This window comes from Lithobates pipiens, unplaced genomic scaffold, assembly GCF_037356315.1.
Source record: "Lithobates pipiens isolate NorthernLeopardFrog02 unplaced genomic scaffold, aLitPip1_a1.2 Scaffold_22, whole genome shotgun sequence".
NCBI lineage: Eukaryota > Metazoa > Chordata > Amphibia > Anura > Ranidae > Lithobates > Lithobates pipiens.
In genome coordinates this window covers 11279727-11299339 of record NW_027507784.1, presented here as the reverse complement: position 1 = coordinate 11299339, position 19613 = coordinate 11279727, and the positions used below count along the sequence as shown (strand labels likewise).

Below are 19613 nucleotides of genomic sequence, written 5' to 3'. Positions count from 1 at the left end.
AAAAATGCAATATTTTTTACTTTTTGCTATAATAAATATCCCCAAAAATATATAATTTTTTTTCCTCAGTTTAGGCCGATACGTATTCTTCTACATATTTTTTGGCAAAAAAAAATCACAATAAGTATATTGATTGGTTTGCGCAAAAGTTATAGCGTCTACAAAATAGGGAATAGATTTATGGCATTTTAATTTTTTGTTATTGTTTTTACCAGTAATGGTGGTGATCTGCGACTTTTAACAGGACTGCGGCAATTTTTAATGCGACATTATGGCGGACACATCGGACACTTTTGAAAAATTTTTGGGTCGATTGACAATTATACAGCGATCAGTGCTATAAAAATACAATAAATACTGTATAAGTGTCACTGGCAGGGAAGGGGTTAACACTAGGGGGCGATCAACTGTGGGGGATGGGACTAACTATAGTAGATGAGAGATTGTGGTTCCCAGCTTGTAGGAAGTCATGATCTCTCTCTTCTATCCTCACAGAACTGGAATGTATGTGTTTACACACACGCACACGTCCCTGTTCTGTCTCTCATGCCCGCTATCGCTCATGGCCAGAGGTCATCATGGCCACCGGTCACGAGCATTTTTTTTTTACTAGTAATGGCGGCGATCTTTGATTTTTATCAGGACTGCATTATTATGGCGGACAGATCGGAGAACTTTTACATTTTTGGGACCATTGTAATTTTTACAGCAATCAGTGCTATATAAAAATGCATTGATTACTGTATAAATGACACTGGCAGTGAAGGGGTTAACAGTAGGGAGCGATCAAGGGGTTAATTGTGTTCCCTAGTGTGTGTTCTAACTGTACTAACTGGGGGCCATTACTAGTAATGGCGGCGATCTGCAATTTTTATCGGGACTGCAACATTATGGCGGACAGATCAGACAACTTTGACACATTTTTGGGACCATTGTCATTTTTACAGCAATCAGTGCTATATAAAAATGCATTGATTACTGTATAAATGTCACTGACAGTGAAGGGGTTAACACTAGGGGGCGATCAAGGGGTTAATTGTGTTCCCTAGTGTGTGTTCTAACTGTACTAACTGAAGGGGGGAGGGGGGACTGTGTAGGGGAAGATATGAACAGACGATCTGTCACTTCTACCCTCAGAGAACCGGAAACTCAGAGATCCCGGTTCTCCAGGGTCCCTGAGCGACCGCCGGGCACTCACATCAGCTCCATTTTTGGGACCATTGTCATTTTTACAGCAATCAGTGCTATATAAAAATGCATTGATTACTGTATAAATGACACTGGCAGTGAAGGGGTTAACACCAGGGGGCGATCAAGGGGTTAATTGTGTTCCCTAGTGTGTGTTCTAACTGTACTAACTGAAGTGGGGGGGGGGTGGGGGCTGTGTAGGGGAATATATGAACAGACGATCTGTCACTTCTCCCTTCAGAGAACCGGAAACTCAGAGATGCCGGTTCTCTGGGTGCCCTGAGCGATCGCGGGAGCACGGTGATGATCGGGACCGACGGGCACTCACATCGGCTTTATGGGCGAGCAGGGGGCATGCGCCCACCCCTAGTGGCCAGAGGGCGAAGCGTCGTAACATAACATCATTTCGCCCAGTCGCACCATTCTGCCGCAGTACAACTGCGGCAGCTTGTTGGCAATTGGTTAAGGATTCCATATGTACTTTCCTCTAGTTTTCACAATTGTTTTTTTCTTTTTTCTCATTTTTAGTTGGTGTTGATGAAAGCCGTACAATGAAGCTCAGTCCTGTGTCTGCATTGCAGTATATAGGAGCACAAGAAGTCGAACAACGTCAAGGACCACCACAGAACACTTATGATGAGTCGATTCTGACTGATAATGATGATGATGATGATGGATCTGCCCTTCACCATTTAAGAGGAGCCACCCGACGCAAACCACGTGGAGCAAGATATAACACAGATTCACTCTTCTCGGATATCTATACTTCCCGAAAGCGCCCTAATTACAATCCATGTGCTTATGACCATGAACCTTCTTCTTCTTTAAAGAAGAAAAACAGTTTTGAGGAGCAAGAAGCCATCAATATATCTGATGACACCACAGACAAAGATAGTTGGATGGACAATAGGCTAAGAGTCCTGAATGACACAGGATCGGCGTTTTTTGCACAGCTCAGTGAATTGAATGACTCGTGGCGGCGTTTCCGAAGAGCAGCGCAGAACCCGCAAAGTGAAATCCAACAACTGTTAAGTAAAACTCACACCCAAGCGGAAGAGCTTAAAGAAAAAGACATTGTAATACTCAACCTGAGAAAGGAAGTGTATCGTCTACAAAGTGAGGAGAAGCAGAAGACAATAGAGGGGAAAGACAAGTTCATAGAGGAGTTGAAGGACAACAGAGATAGGCTCGTTGACAAAACACAAGAAGGAAGAAAAGAACATCCATCTGGAACGCTAGAGGAGATAATACAAAAAAAGGAGAAGGCGATAATGAAGCTTCGTGCTGAGATCCAAAACCTACGGGAGAAACCTCAAGATCAGGAGACATCAGAGGCTTTACAAGGACCTCTCAGAAAACGACGTGGAGCCAAGAAATGGACAAGTGAAGATACGAAGCATGAACAAGATGGAGGTCTGGATGCACATAATACCAGTGAGCCCGAGACATTGGAAAGCCATTCCACCATAGAGGACTTGTGGCAGAGGATAGCTGAACTGGAGAGCAGGTTAAAACATTTGGAATACACAACAGACAATCAGAGACAAGAACTGGATAAATATAGACAGACAGTAAAGGAACAATCCTCCAAGCTAAAAGAGTATGAAGAATTAGTGGACTCTCTGCTCCGTAAAACTGAGGATATTAGATCAATATGATGCCAATAACAAAATAAGCTTGAAGGGGCGGCTTGGATCTGTCAACACCGGTATTCTGAATGCTTTATCTCCATTTTGTTACAGCCCAGCACTTGACCAGTGTAGACTAGGCTTGTGCAATTCGTTTCGTAACGAATCAAAATTCGGCCGAATTTTGCATCTTTCGGACATTCGGATGCATCCGAATGTCCAAATAAAAAAATAACAAATTTCAACAAATACGAAAGAAATATAACTAATAAATTCGAATGAATTCGACATGATTTGAAATTATTTCAACCACATTCGAAATTATTTCAACTGCATTCGAAATTATTTCAACTGCATTCGAAATTATTTCAACTGCATTCGAAATTATTTCAACCACATTCGAAATTATTTTGTGACCCGACTTTAGGGCCATGTATCTCATGGTCACTTGGTGCTAGAAACTCCAAATTTGGATATGTTGTAGTGCTTGTACTATTGTGTTTGCATACCAAATTTGGGGTTTCTATCTATAAGTGACCCCGAGATATGTGGCCCCAAAATTGGGTCGCAAAATGTTATTAGTTATTAGAGCAGAGAATAACATTTTGCGACCCGATTTTGGGGCCACATATCTCGGGGTCACTTATAGGTAGAAACCCCAAATTTGGTATGCAAACACAATAGTACAAGCATTACAACATATCCAAATTTGGAGTTTCTAGCACCAAGTGACCATGAGATACATGGCCCTAAATTCGGGTCACAAAATATTTTCGAAAGTGGTTGAAATAATGTCGAATCATGTTGAAATCATTTCGAATTCGGTAGAAATATTTTCGAATTTGGTTGAAATATTTTCGAATGTGGCCGATTTTTCGAATTCGGTAGAAAACTAAACTAAATCCGAAAACACATTTAAGGAAGTTAACGAATATAACTAAACTAAATTAATGAATTAACGAATTAAAACGAAACGAAACTAAATGAATTTTTTCCTTTTGCACATGTCTAGTGTAGACTAAATGTTCCCCTTTCTCGAATAACCCCAGTTACACCAGTATTGTAACCCCCCCCATTTTCCTTCCCATTTAACAGATGAGACCACACCTTTCTTTGGAGTAAAATGGCCACAACAGCCTTTATTAACAACTTAATATCACTCCAAACAAAATATATATATATATATATATATATATATATATATATATATATATAAATAAATAATAAATATATATATACAACATTAACATAACCAACCATAACATGCCCAGTCTGGTGATCTCTGACGGTGACCCATAACTCTACCAAAACGCACTGCGGGAACCCATTTATAACTTTACCAGGCCTCCACCTGTGGCCGGTCGGAGACAACTTCCAGCAGTGAAAACATACCAGTATTCCATCCACCGTTCTGGAATACAACGGAGGGGCCGATACTATTGATGAGCCCCCCCCCACACCTTCAGATCGCCTCTGATTTACCGTCAACCGCCAAAGACCACCAGAAACACCGCCCGCTCTGAAGACCACACTCCGCTGTCATGACGACCTTCAGACGATATCTGAAGCAAAACAAAAGAAAGTGAAAACACCACATCAAAATCAACACACCTTACCTACGGAGGGAGGGTGGGAAAACTGCCTCCTCTTACCGATTCCTTCCCGCAAGTGAACACAGCTCCTCCCACTCCCTTTATAAGGCTCCTCCCCTTCCTCTAGAAAACTATCCTGTGAGCCAGCCTCCTAACCCTCTACTGAGCTCTTAACCCATGGTGTCCCTTAGTCACCATGGTCATGGCCGGCCCTCCATTAATCCGTGCCTCTCTGGACACAACATGGAACATTTCCCACCATTGCCATCTGGAGTGCTGAGTTCATGCCTGAATGGTAACAAGAATATGTTAGCAACCTATATTGGTATTTTAAAGATCCACTTAGCCTGAAATTATAGATTTATATAGTTCATGGTGCTTAATTGTACTGTAAAGTGTAGGAAATGTAAATAACACATTATTTTCTAATTCATTTAGACATGATAAGCTAGCATTTTGAAACTTTTGAAAAACCTTTTAGTTGAACTTTTAGCAGTTGCTCGTCTTCCTCATTCGTGTCATCGAAGAAAGACTGACGTATATTTTGCATTGCTTACATCATATTGAAATGGAACTGCAAGGTTTATTTGATAATTTTTTGTGTCGCCATAATTGTATGGTTATATTACATATATGATATACAAATATATAAAGGATCCCCCCAGTTTTTTTTATGTCACAGTTGTCAGGAATCCATAGCTGGAATATCATATGAATGATCTGGGCAGGCTGGGAAGCATAAGGAACCATAAGAGAGAAACAGAGACGTCAGGCGTTGGGTGATATTAAAATGTTTGTTTTGCGAGAGATCGACCAGAAGACAGCAATGCGGCAAATATTGGAGCCGAGTGCAACGCAACAGCAGCCAAATACAATACAGAAATTACAACTCAAAGAATTCACAAGCTAAATAATAAAATTGTGCAAGGGTATTGGGTGAGGATAGGGAAGCGGGACAAGATCTTGAACATGCTAAGGGGAATAAAGGATTACAGTAGAAAGAGCAGCACAGGCTGAGTGATAAGTACCTTGCCTACAGGGCCGGTGCTACCACTAGGCAAACTAGGTAGCCGCCTAGGGCATTCTGCTGCCTAGGGGCGCTCGGCCACTGGTGTTCCTTCTCTCTTCTCTCTACAACAAGCAATTAAGTCTCAGCATCAGCAGGCAGCCGCCGCTCCGTTCGCACATAGTGTCAGAGGCACAGTGTCGGCGGAGGACTGTGTCTGTGTCCCGACTCCCAAATGAATGGAAGCAAGCAAACATTTATTGATTGGAAATAGTAGGCTACATTGTTGGGAGCTGGTGAGGCTACAGCTACTGAAGTTTGAACAAGAGCTTTAAATGCTCACTGTGTCACTGACAGAAGATCCTGCATTGATCAATGTCTAAATGGCGATGGTTCTCCACTTGAAGGCACCGGCCCAACATTTCTTATTGATACTAACCTGGCAGTACCAGGGATAACACTACTGAAGTTTGACCAAGAGCTTTAAAGTGTCTGTAAACCGATTACACCCACTTTAACCTACAGGTAAGCCTATATTAAGGCTTACCTGTAGGTGCAAGAAATATCTCCCAAACCTAAAAGGTTTAGGAGATATTTGCAGAAAAAGCATCATTGATGTCTACGGCGCATGCGCCGTAGACATCAGGCGCAGGCGCACTTAGCGTGCTGTTTCTAATGGCGATCATGCCGTTAGTGGCGGCACCGGTGAGTGAAGTCATCTCTGCTCCAGCCAGTCACAGCGCCGAAGCAGTGATACCAGGATGTCACACAGAGTCAACATGTCAGCGACGGAGGAGGTGAATGAGGGTGGGTTGGGTACTTCGATCTCAGGTAAGTCATTCATAATGAGCTAGTATGCTATGCATACTAGCTCATTATGCCTTTGCCCTACAGGGTGTTTTTTTTTTTGTTTTTTTTAAAGAGAGGGTTTACTTCCTCTTTAAAGTGGTTGTAAACTCTCCCCCATAACTTTGTCCTATGTAAATCAGCATAAAAAAAACCCTAATGAACACTGCTTGTAGATATCTCCTTACTTGCTTAGTATTGTTATAATCCTTTTTGTTCTTTAGAATGACGTCACTGAGCATGCCCATATCTTCCCTGATTTACGGCACACTCTGTGTGCTTGTCTGACTGTTATCAGGACTTCCTATGGCACAACACTGAAATCCCAAGAGACTGCATAATCACTCAGAGCTTCCTACTACACCACATGTGACCATGTGACATCACATGGATTGTAAACCAGGGCATCAGACAGCATTACTGCAGTCTTGTCAGCTGAAGCTGATAAGACTGACAAAGGCAAACAGTAGATAATCAGCACAAGTAAATTCTATGAAATAAAACAAGTCAGCTATGAGCAGGGAAGCAGGGTTGCCATAGAAACTTTGGATTGCGAAGGAAGGTTGCTTAACAGTACAGGCAGTGCTCAATGTAAGGGCGGAAATACACTCCACTGTGGACTCAGAAAACAATACTTAAGATGGTGTTGCCTTACCCCTGAAAACAAGTTTTCTTAAGTTTCATTAAACAGTAAGTAATATGTGATTTGGGCTGGATTACAGTGCCTATAGTTTGAAAATTGAAATAAAAAAAGGTTGCACTCCAAACTAAACCATAAAGATATTCATGCAGTAGGCGTATAAAAACAGGAACAATAAGTAAAAACTGCGGCCGGCTGGCTGCAGTATACACGCCTGTGCTTAAAAACAATGGACGTAGCGCACGGTGATGTCAGTACGTCGCTCCACTGACGCGTTTCATCGTAAATACTTATTGTTCCTGTTTTTATACGCCTACGGTGTTTGTTTTTTTATATCAATAAATGTCCTACGGGTTTTACCTATGGCCATCTTATTTCTCTTTATTTGAGCCAATTTGCACCATCAATTTTTTGCAACGCTATTGGTTGCCAGTGGAGGATTTGTGTGCGGAAACAGCTCAGACCAGAGGACCCTCCCACAGATGTGACAACCAGATTATGCACTGAAACCAACTGAAGAAAAGGCCGTGGCTGGGTAATAGCCATAGGCAACAAACATCTTACAGCTGGTAAGCGCGCACTTCACTTGGTGGTGGGATTTATCCAGCAAAGTCACTTCAACTGTGGATTTATCACAAGCTGTCGCCAAGTATTGGTCACTGCTGAGAGCATCTTTTTGGGCATTCATTTAATATCACCATAACAATTTTTCACAAGAATCTGTTATCCCTATTTAGAATATGAGATCACTATATTAATTTTTGTCCACAATAACATATTCACTAAATATCTTTAAATGGTGATGGTTCTCTTCTTGGAGCCACCAGACCATCATTTCTTATTAGTACTAATCTAGTGGACAAATGCCCCCCCCCCCCCCCCAACCCAGTCCTCCACTGATTCCGGGGCATTTCACTGCACAGCAAATTTTGACAAAATGTCTTGATTTTCTCTTAAAGCGGGAGTAAAGCTGCCTGTAAAGGAAAAGGCATAATGAGCTAGTATGCACCGCATACTAGCTCATTTTGAAATACTTACCTTAGAACGAGGCGCCGGCATCTCACTCGGTCTTCCGGGTATCGCGGCTCTGGCTCCCGGGAGTTTTCTTCCCGGCAGGGTCCGGCGTCTGCTGGACTTTCAGCCGAGAATCCCCGGTGCGTATGAGCCGTTGCAGTCATTGCGAGGGGAATATCTCCTAATCCGTACAAGTTTAGGAGATATTCGTTTTACCTACAGGTAAGCCTTATTATAGGTCACATTATAGGTCACAATTTACAGGAATGATGGGAGTATAATGCAGCGCTGGGTGCTAGTCTTACAGACAAGCAGGACATAGACTACTCACATCACTGGGGTGCTGGTCTCACAAGGAGACGAGTAACTTAACAGCAGTTGGATGCTGAGCTTACAGGAACACAGAGGGAACAATATGTATGAGATGCATAGAATTGTACAGGGTCCCAGGGTATGCAGGTACCCAGGATACAGTTGGGGTGCACAAGGAGTCAATAAGGATACCTACTGTTACTGAGAGGAGAAACCCAGCCTGCCCACACATGCAACAAAGGTATGGGCCCTTCACAGGGCCAAGGCACAGAGATAAAGGAAACACCTGTTCTTCTACAGAGGTCCAGAAGGTTGGAGGCTATCCCCAAGTTGCAGTTCTCCGACTCTCCCAAGCAAGCAGCTACTGGAGAAACTAAGGGATGATAAGAAGGTAAGAATCCCATGCAGCACTAAGGCACAGCAATCACAGGATAATAAGGAGTACAGCCCAAGCTGACGAGTTTGCATGCAAACACAAAAACACCGGGAACAGGTGCACAGAGACACACATGGTAAGTAGCAATGCAAATAGACAAACAGGAATCTCTAGAAGCAGGTAGAGGTGCACAGGGACAACAGACAGGAAACACAAGTAGAAATACACTGGAGGGGGGCACTAAAGCAGACTGCAGACACAGGTGATGATACAGAAACTCCCAGTGGAATCCAGAGATTTAGGAAGGCTGAAAGCTGGTAATGGAAATCAGAGGCGCAAATACACTGGAATGCTAAAAGTACAAAACAGGTGCGAGCATGCGGCTCGCAAGCAGAAACATACTGCATGTCACCAGGAACAGGTTGGAAGACATTGAGAACACAGGGGGTACAGAATCACACAGGAACACTGGGAGATGCTATCAGACACTAGCAATGGGAATCCAGACAGGAATATTGGGGACACTATGAGTTTTTTTTTTCGGAAGGGAAAACACTAGGAGTATAAGGTTCACTTGGAGTCTTTACAGGAAGCCAGGGACACAAGCAGTCTTTGGGTCAGGAGGAATAATCTCTCTGAAACCCAGAGGACACTTGAAATCTTCTCCGCTAGGGAATGTTGGGGATACTAGTAGTCTTCTCCTCTAGGAAACAATGGAGGACACTAGGAAATATGGGGAACACAGGAAACATGGGGGACACTGGGAAATCCTGGGGGACGTTGGAAATCTTTTCCACTAGAAAACAGTATGAGACATGAAAGGAAATAGTAGGTATTCTGGACAACCACCCATCTATTAGGTACAACAACAGGGCCCTCAGATATCTGGAGACACCGACTGAAACAAGAGGCAGGTTGTGAATTCGTAAAATGTCTGCCTTTATTAGGTGTGTTACAGCTTATATATGGTTCAACATACCAATAGAAAGAGGGGAGGGGGGAGTGGTTAGTTAATTATGTATTTGTATAGAAATATATAGTTATATGGTTATACAAGTCAGTGACCTTTTAAGATACATTATCATGAGTTAACACAGGTCAACGGGCCATCTGGTTATGAGTCATAAGTCATGCATCCTGTCCTATGGCCTACAGAACAGAGAACAGGAAAAGACAAACCAACCCACAATGATATATATAAAGCACAGTGCTTGTGCAAGCATTTTTCTAAGCATTATTTTATAGTTGCAGATTTAAGCTATCTCGTATATCGAAAAGACAGAGCATATCAAAGCATATCAAAGCATATCAAAGCATATCAGTCACAATGGTTTGGGCATATTATTACAGGGGACACTAAGAATTTTCTCCTCTAGGAAACATAGGGGACACTCGGAAATCTTCTCAACTAGGAAATGTTGGGGGGACACTAATAATCTTCTGCTCTAGGAAACATGGAGAACATTAGGAATTTTAACTAGGAAACATGAGGGGCACTATGAATCTTCTCCCGTAGGAAATACTGGGGGACGCTAGTAATCATCTCTGCTAGAAAACAATGACAGGAAGACTCAATGAACTACCACAGTACTCAACAGTGCTGTGGTGGTTCATTGAGAACTACAAGATGTCAGCAGCAAAAGGTTGACACACCTTGTAGTTTTCTGATTCACAGAACACTGTGAATAGATGATGAAGCCAGGTGGGAGGAGGCCCACACGGTTGCGTTTTCTGCAGATTGTGACAGCTAATGGGAGGGAGAAGATCCCCCACTAGCTGTCAGATCGGGGGTGCAGGGGGATTGGGGGCTGGTGCACCAGTAACATGTTACATGTTACACCTGTTAGTACCTCTATAGGGTTACGGTAGGAAGGCGCCACCGACACCCAAAGCTCAATTTTTCTGCACCTGTTAATCCTGTTATCCAAAGTCTGCAAAAGAGACGCCAGACTTCATCCCAAAAATCTCTAACCTTGTTCCCTGTGCACTACATAGTGGCCTCATCATACAGACTGGTTCTCCAAACTGTTATTTACCAAATAAAGAAAGCTTGCAGGGAAAATGTCATTTTTTTCCTTTTGCTGCAGCAGGTTCTATACACAGTACAAATGTGCCACTTTACAGGCAGACTAAGGGGACCCCCCAGCACTATATTTAAAGGAATTGTGTTTGTTTCATTTTAAGCATCATTAAATAACTGCTCATTAAAAAAATATTTTTTACAAACTTTTTTTTTAATTATTATTCCAAACAACAAATTTTCTTTTTTTCATTGATTCCTATTTCATGGGTGTGAAGCCCCGTACACACGATACGAATTTTGGTGGGAAAAAGCTCTGATGGTTTTCCCAACGGAATTCCGATGGGATTTCGCTCAAGCTGGCTTGCATACACACGGTTACACAAAAGTTCTCTGAACTTTCGACCATCAAGAACGCAGTGACGTACAACACTACGATGAGCAGAGAAAATTAAGTTCAATGCTTCCAAGCATGCGTCAAACTGTTTCCGAGCATGCGTAGGAATTTTGCGCGTCGGAATTTGTACAGACGATCGGAATTTCTGATCGGAACTTTTTCCAACCGAAAAAATTGAGAACATGCTCTCAATCTTTTGCTGCCCGAAATTCCGCCAGCAAAAGTCCAGTGGAGCGTACACACAATCGCATTTTCCGACCAAAAGCTCTCATCGGTCTTTCGCTGGCCAAATTTCCAATCGGGTGTACGGGCTTAAAATGTAACATGTTACAAAAGGCAAACTTATCTTTTCGATAAGGGTTGATCTAATTTCCCTTTAAATTGACTAACAACTTTTAGAATATGGATATGGATGTCAAGATTTGTCTTATAGCGGCATTGATCTCTTGGTTTCTCAGGGTGTAAATAAAGGGGTTCACTAGTGAGGTGATAACCATATAAAGCAGTGATAGACTTTTGTTCATTGTCACGGAATGACCAGTAGGAACCATATAGGCCAACATTATGGTGGTATAGTATGTAGACACGACTCCCAGGTGGGAGCTACAGGTGGAGAAGGCTTTCTTTTTTCCCTTGGATGATGAGATCCTAGTGATGGCTCGGATGATGAACCCATAAGTAGAAATGATCACAAGGAGAGGGAACAAAGTGGGTGCAGGTGAAAGAGAAGACATAGCCAATTCTACAGTGGAAGTGTCAGAGCAAGACAGCTTCAATATTGGAATAAGGTCACAATACAAATGGTCAATAATATTGTCTCTACAAAAACTCAAAGTTGTCACAAAACTTAAAGCAATGGACATAACCAGGGTTGACGTGGCCCAGCAGACAACGATCAGACAAATACACAATCCAGAACCCATAATCATTGTGTAATGAAGAGGTTTGCAGATGGCCAGAAACCTATCATAGGACATTGCTGCGAGGAGAAAACTTTCTGTGGCTAGAAACACACCACATAGGAAAAACTGTGTGAGGCAGCCAATAAGAGAAAAATAAGTGCCGTTTCTAAGTAAGATGTGGAGCATGGAGGGAACAGTGGTGGTGGTGAGCAAGATCTCCGACAGTGACAGATTGGAGAGGAGCACATACATAGGAGAACGGGAAAGTTTCGAGAAAAACACCAACAAGATGATCAAGAGGTTGCAAGTTACAGTAATGGCGTAGGTGACCGTGAACAAGTGGAAGAGGGTAAGTCTGTAGCTTTGGTGGATCCTGAACCCCACAACAAAGAACTTAATAGCCAATGACTTGTTCTGATTGTCCGGCAAACGGTGGAGTCCAAATTCTTCCATGTCTTCAATAAATAAAAAAAAACACATTTTACTTAAACTTAGTTATTACTAATTTGAGCAATACATAGAATGTGACCTGGCACAACCACAAGGACAAACGTCCCAACCCAATGTACATCTATAAAAACAGGGAAGAAAAAAGGAACAATTCATGAAATGCATCATTTATTCTAATGGTCATGGAAAAAAAAAAAACTTTAATGCAAAAGACATAAACATAAACAGTATGTAAAATCTATACATACACATAATGGAGATGATTCCAAATAGATAATACATACAGAAGATATGCAAAAGTATAAAGAAAGTAATCGGCCAATTCATATAAAATGATAAATGGTCTGCCAGATTTGTCAAAGGCACCCTGGGAAAATCTACGCGTTTCATGACTCTTCACCACTCATCATGAGTTTGGTGCAATACTATAAATGTAAATGCACAGAGATTATGTGTTAGTATGCAATATATCCCTAAAGAGGGAGAAAAAAAGGTACTGGACAGTGGGTCTGTACTCAACAGTAAGCAGTATAACCACGCTTGGCTGATATAGGGGGAATGGAGCCTTGGATGTAATTTAGTGGGTCTGTACTCAACAGTAAGCAGTATAACCATGCTTGGCTGATATGGGGGGGGCAGAGCATCGGATGTAATTTTTCCAACCAGGCTGAGGCAGGATGGCACGCCCAAACCAAGCGGACAAGCAGCAGGACAGACCGCCATACCATATTCCCATGTGTAGTGAAAGTAGTGACCGCGTCTAATCTAAAAATGTTCTAATGGGAAAAAATGAAGGGGATGAGAAGTTGTGTAAGTGGTAAATAAACAAAAAAGTAAAACCCACGTTAGAAAATCCAAAAAAAGCATATGGTCTAGCTTACTTGGTGACTACCATATATGATTCCATGAAGTGGGGTATGTTTGGTGCCTCTCTAGTGTGTAACACATGGGAATGGCCTGCGGATCTGGTTCTTGCTTATATGCCCCCCTGATGTAGGGCGGGTCTCTTGCCAATGTGGCCGGTCTCTTGCCAATGTCATGCGCAACACCATTCTGGAGAGGGAGAGGCAAGGGTAGTCCAACCCGTGGCATGCATGCCAGAAATGAAGCCTTGCCCACCTCATCTCTGGCATGGACAAATTACATTCGGGGCTCTACCCCTACTATATCAGCCAAGCATGATTATACACCTTACTTGTGAGTACAGACTCCCTGTCCAGTACCTTTTTTCCCCCTCTTTAGAGATATATGTCATACTAACACATAATCTCTGTGCATTTACATGTATAGTATATTTTTGCACCCAACTCCTGATGAGTGGTCAAGGACCATGAAACGCATAGAGTTTCCCAGGTTGCCTTTGACAAGTCTGGCAGACCATCTATCATTTCATATGAATTATCCCTTTACTTTCTTTTGCATATGTTATGTATTTATTATCTTTTTGGAATTATGTCCATTATGTATATAGATTTTATTTATAATGTTTTTGTCAGCTCTTTTGCATTAAGGTTTTTTTTTTCCATGACCATAAGAATGGATGATGTATTTCATGAATTGTTCCTCTGTATTCAGCTAATAAATTACATTTTTTTACCCTATGCAATATATGATAGCAATAAAAATCCCTGATTTAGGCATGTGCGGTTCGTTTCATTCCAAATTAAAATTCGGATGAAGTTTTTATTTTTGTAAATGTATTTGAATTTCCGAATTAGAATAGTACCGCATTTAAACGAATCCGAAATAATGAAAACCAAAAATTTCTGACTTAATTTCTTTCATTTCATTTTTTTTCATTTTCATTTCAGACTTCAATTTCAGAGTTCTAATAGTCTTCGAGTACTTTTCAAATTAGAATCGTTTTCAAATTTCTAAAGAACATAGAAAGCACCTGATCTACCGGATTTGTCGTCGGTGCGCGACGGGAAGTGGGTGTCCCACCGCCAATTAAAGAGATCATGTGGCAAATCTTCCGTTGAGACCACTTTTGTCTGAAAGAGGACTGTCTTCTGTTTTTAAAAATACTGGGGATATGGCAGCTTTCTGCTGCCATAACAATGGTATTTAGTAAGTACCGACGTTATACGGCAGGCCAGCTTAAAATCGACCTATGTTATTCAATTACCGATCAACGTTTTTGTAAACCCTTAAAACAAAACAAACATAACTGCAAATAAGATCATATAGTACTAAATCCCCGGAAATACACAGTATTTTTATATTATTAAAAAAAAAAAAAAAAAAAAAAGGAAGAAGAAATAAAGAAAGGAAAGAAAAAGGGGGGAGGAGGGTAGATCAGGTGCTCATCTGTCTATTTCATTCCAATACAACTTTTACATTACATAAATTTACTTAAGTATTTAAAAAAAAAAGAAAGAAAGAAAGAAAAAAAAAAAGAAACTCTTAGACAGTATTACTATATGAGGCTGTATTTTTTTAACTCATGCCAACATGCCCATATTTTTAAATGTTGCTCAGTAGCATCCCTAGCTACGTATGTTAACTCTTCTAAGAAACAGATCATCTACCTTTCATAACCATTGGACTACCGTGGCTACAATGCGTTGTCTTCAATACAAAGGGATCAGAGATTTTGTAGTAATTCAATGAATGTGGAGTCATTGAACTACCTATTGATACTGTAGGTATAAAATTAAAGGATGAGGTGCTAAAAATGTTCAGTGAAAACCATAAATGGCTGTGAAAAAATGAAGGGAAACTTTTTAGTGTTCTGTCAGCAGTCAGCCTTTTCTCCCAGCAGCAGGCTTTCCCAATAAAGAGCCTATTGATACTGCTGAACAGTGAAAAATTTTTTTTTGGGGGGGGGGGGGGGATACAATGTAATGATCATCCAACACTGTTAAATGACACACATATACATAGATAGCAAGCTAAAAGTCCATAAGTGATCTAATCCCAACACCAAAGCAGAATGCTCAGAGATTTGACTTCTAGTTCTTCCACCACGAGTGCTCAATGGGAAGGTGGCCACTCACCAGAGATGTTTGACCCCTTTTTTTTACAGGATGGTCAAAAAGCACTTTTGGAATACTAAATTGATTGCACTGCCAGCACAATTCCTCTCCACTGGCCTCTTTGAGATGAAACTTTTTAGTGTTCTGTCAGAAGTCAGCCTTTTCACCCAGCAGCAGGCTTCCCCAATAGAGAGCCTATTGATACTGCTGAACCAGGGTTCAAATTTTATTTAATCTTTTTGTATTATAGATATTTTTAAATGTTGCCCATATTTTTAAATGTTGCTTAGTGGCATCTCTAGCTATGTATGTTAACTCTTCTAAGAAACATAGATCATCTACCTTTCATAACCATTGGACTACCGTGGGTACAATGCATTGTCTCCAATACAAAGGGATCAGAGATTTTGCAGCATTCAATAAATGTGGAGTAATTAAACTTCTGTATCTACCTATTGATACTGTAGGTATAAAATTAAAGGATAATGTGCTAAAAAAGTTCAGTGAAAACCATAAATGGCTTTAAAAAAATTGGGGGGGGGTTATACAATATCATGATCATCCAACACTGTTAAATTACACAAATATACATAAATAGCAAGTGAATAGTCCATAAGTGATATAATCCCAACACCAAAGCAGAATGCTCAGAGATTTGACTTCTAGTTCTTCCACCACGAGTGCTCAATGGGAAGGTGGCCACTCACCAGAGATGTTTGACCCCTTTTTTTACAGGATGGTCAAAAAGCACTTTTGGAATACTAAATTGATTGCACTGCCAGCACAATTCCTCTCCACTGGCCTCTTTGAGATTAAACTTTTTAGTGTTCTGTCAGAAGTCAGCCTTTTCACCCAGCAGCAGGCTTCCCCAATAGAGAGCCTATTGATACTGCTGAACCAGGGTTCAAATTTTATTTAATCTTTTTGTATTATAGATATTTTTAAATGTTGCCCATATTTTTAAATGTTGCTCAGTAGCATCTTTAGCTATGTATGTAAACTCTTCTACGAAACATAGATCATCTACCTTTCATAACCACTGGACTACCGTGGGTACAATGCATTGTCTCCAATACAAAGGGATCAGAGATTTTGCAGCATTCAATAAATGTGGAGTCATTGAACTCCTGTATCTACCTATTGATACTGTAGGTATAAAATTAAAGGATAAGGTGCTAAAAAAGTTCAGTGAAAACCATAAACGGCTGTGAAAAAATGAAGGGAAACTTTTTAGTGTTCTGTCAGCAGTCAGCCTTTTCTCCCAGCAGCAGGCTTTCCCAATAAAGAGCTTATTGATACTTCTGAACAGTGAAATAAAAAATGGCTTTAAAAAAATTGGGGGGGAGGGTATACAATATCATGATCATCCAACACTGTTAAATTACACAAATATACATAAGTAGCAAGCAAATAGTCCATAAGTGATATAATCCCAACACCAAAGCAGAATGGTCAGAGATTTGACTTCTAGTTCTTCCACCACAACTGGTCAATGGAAAGGTGGCCACTCACCAGAGATGTCTGACCCCTTTTTACAGGATAGTCACAAAGCGTTTTTGGAATACTAAATTGATTCCACTGTCAGCACAATTCCACTCCACTCACCCCTTTGAGATGAAACTTTTTAGTGTTCTGTCAGAAGTCAGCCTGTTCACCCAGCACCAGGCTTCCCCAATAGAGAGTCTATTGATACTGCTGAACCAGGGTTCAAATTTTATTTCATCTTTTTGTATTATAAATATTTTTAAATGTTGCCCATATTTTTAAATGTTGCCCAGTAGCATCTTTAGCTATGTTTGTTAACTCTTCTAAGAAACATAGATCATCTACCTTTCATAACCATTGGACTACAGTGGGTACAATGCGTTGTCTCCAATACAAAGGGATCAGAGATTTTGCAGCATTCAATAAATGTGGAGTCATTGAACTCCTGTATCTACCTATTGATACTGTAGGTATAAAATTAAAGGATGAGGTGCTAAAAATGTTCAGTGAAAACCATAAACGGCTGTGAAAAAATGAAGGGAAACTTTTTAGTGTTCTGTCAGCAGTCAGCCTTTTCTCCCAGCAGCAGGCTTTCCCAATAAAGAGCTTATTGATACTTCTGAACAGTGAAATAACATAGACCAGGGTTCAAATTTTATTTAATCTTTTTTGTATTATAGAAATTGTATCAGTAACTGCCTTCCAATACCTCTGGATAAGTGGAAAAGTCCACCAAATGTGTCCACCCTGGTCCTGTTTCCTGTGCACGCTTCCTGCAGGGTTCCCTCTTTCTGATAGTGATCAGTCAATCCAAGATCTCATCTTGGACTTAAAAAAAAAAAAAAAACACCTCCTGTCATTTTGTGGAGATATACAAAGGGGATCTATAATTGTAAAAAATAAAATAAAATTCCGGACAGGGGTGAGGTCTATTGCTTGTGATTTCAGTTCACAAAAATACTGTTGTCAGTTGAGTGCATGTCTGGAAGAGCAAGAGGTATTTTTTTTTGTATTGCAGGGCAGTTGAAGGGTTAAAGATTTTTATTTTTATTTTTTTCCTCGACACACACTTTAGGTCTGAACTGCAACATTGTAAGTTGTTGGGACCCCCAGAACTCTAATGCTTTTGAAGTAAAGATTACAAAAATAAAATAAATAAATAACAAAAAAAAATAAAAATAAAAATGAAATGAATTGTGGGATAATATCACATATATAACCATAAAACACATTAACACACAGGCACACGGAACCCCAATAATAGACGTTAGGTATGAACAATGTGAGAACTGTTAAAATTACCATCTATGAAAAAACAGTTAGTTATATACATTTAAGAAACATTATATACATTTAATGGATCAGATGTATAAAACACTAACCAACAACAGTATAATTAAGAAGCTGGGAAGTAAAATAAATAAAAGATACAATTTTCACATGGATGAGAATATTGTGTTCTTCAATATGCTGAAAATGTATTTTTTTTTTCTTGTAGCAGATAATTCCCATTTAGGGAATGAAATGCACGTCTGAAGTCTGGTAGATATACCACGTCCGGTAGATATACCTTCAAGGTGTGTGGAATGACTCAGGGAGCTGATGTAAATTATCTCCAGAATAATCAACAGAAATGCCCCGTGTGTATTTCACTCCAGATCCCTCAGAAAGACAACTTCTAATAGGTATTTGGGGAGATAATAATTAATCCAATAAAGAGAAAATATCTAACTGAAAGTAAAAGAGAGAACATAGTATCTATTGTAATCCTATGATACAATATACACTATATTGCCAAAAGTATTGGGGCACCCCTCCAAATCATTGGATTCAGGTGGTCCAATCACTTCCGTGGCCACAGGTGTATCAAATCAAGCCCCTCGGCATGCAGACGGCTTCTACAACCGTTTGTAAAAGAACGGGTCGCTCTCAGGAGCTCAGTGATTTCAGGCGTGGTACCGTGATTGGTTGCCACCTGTGCAATAAGTCCATCCGTGAAATTTCCTTGCCACTTAATATTCCATGGTCAACTGTTAGTGGTATTATAAAAAAGTGGAAGCAACTGGGAACTACAGCAACTCAAACACAAAGTGGTGGGCCACATAAAATGACAGAGCGGGGGTCATAACATGCTGAATCTCATAGTGCTCGGAAGCCACCAACTGTCTGCAGAGTCAATAGCTACAGACCTGCAAACCCTGAGTGGCCTTCAGTTTAGCACAACAATAGTGCGTCATGGAATGGGTTTATGGAATGGGTTTCCATGGCCGAGCAGCTGCATCCAAGTCTTACATCACCAAGTGCAATGCAAAGCATTGGTTGCAGTGGTGCAAAGCATGCCGGCACTGGACTCTAGAGCAGTGGAGACGTATTCTCTGGAGTGATGAATTACGCTTCTCTGTCTGGCAATCTGATGGACGCATCTGGTTTTTGGCTGGTGCCAGGAGAATAGTACTTGCCTGACTGCATTGTGCCAAGTGTAAAGTTTGGTGGAGGGAGGATTATGGTGTAGGGTTTTTTATTCAGGGGTTGGGCTTGGCTCCTTAGTTCCAGTGAAGTGAACTCTGAAGACGTCAGCAAACCAAGACATTTTGGACCATTACACGCTCCCAACTTTGTGGGAACAGTTTGGGTATGGCCCCTTCCTGTTACAACATGATTGCGCACCAGTGCACAAAGCAAGGTCCATAAAGACATGGATGAGCAAGTTTGGGATGGAAGAACTTGACTGGCGTGCACAGAGTCCTGACTCTAAGCCAATAGAAAACCTTTAGGATGA

The 19613-nt window shown here is 40.8% G+C and overlaps 2 protein-coding genes across 7 annotated transcripts in view; one reads left to right on the top strand and one right to left on the bottom strand.

The window, feature by feature from the left end:
• Positions 1-5072, top strand: part of LOC144000365 (uncharacterized) — a 68836-nt gene extending 63764 nt beyond the window's left edge. For all 6 annotated transcript variants that reach the window (XM_077494164.1, XM_077494165.1, XM_077494163.1 and 3 more), the window contains one exon: positions 1717-5072. In XM_077494164.1, the coding sequence (XP_077350290.1) occupies positions 1717-2846 (1130 nt within the window). In that variant the 3' untranslated portion in view covers positions 2847-5072. The remainder of the gene's footprint in view (positions 1-1716) is intronic.
• Positions 5073-11069: 5997 nt separating this feature from the next.
• LOC144000367 (olfactory receptor 1496-like) lies at positions 11070-18394 on the bottom strand. Its single transcript, XM_077494166.1, has 2 exons — positions 18217-18394; positions 11070-12376 (listed from the first exon to the last, which is right to left on the bottom strand). Exons 1-2 carry the CDS (start codon positions 18344-18346, stop codon positions 11415-11417), a joined length of 1092 nt encoding a protein of 363 aa, XP_077350292.1. The 5' UTR covers positions 18347-18394; the 3' UTR covers positions 11070-11414.
• Between the last annotated feature and the right edge of the window lie 1219 nt (positions 18395-19613).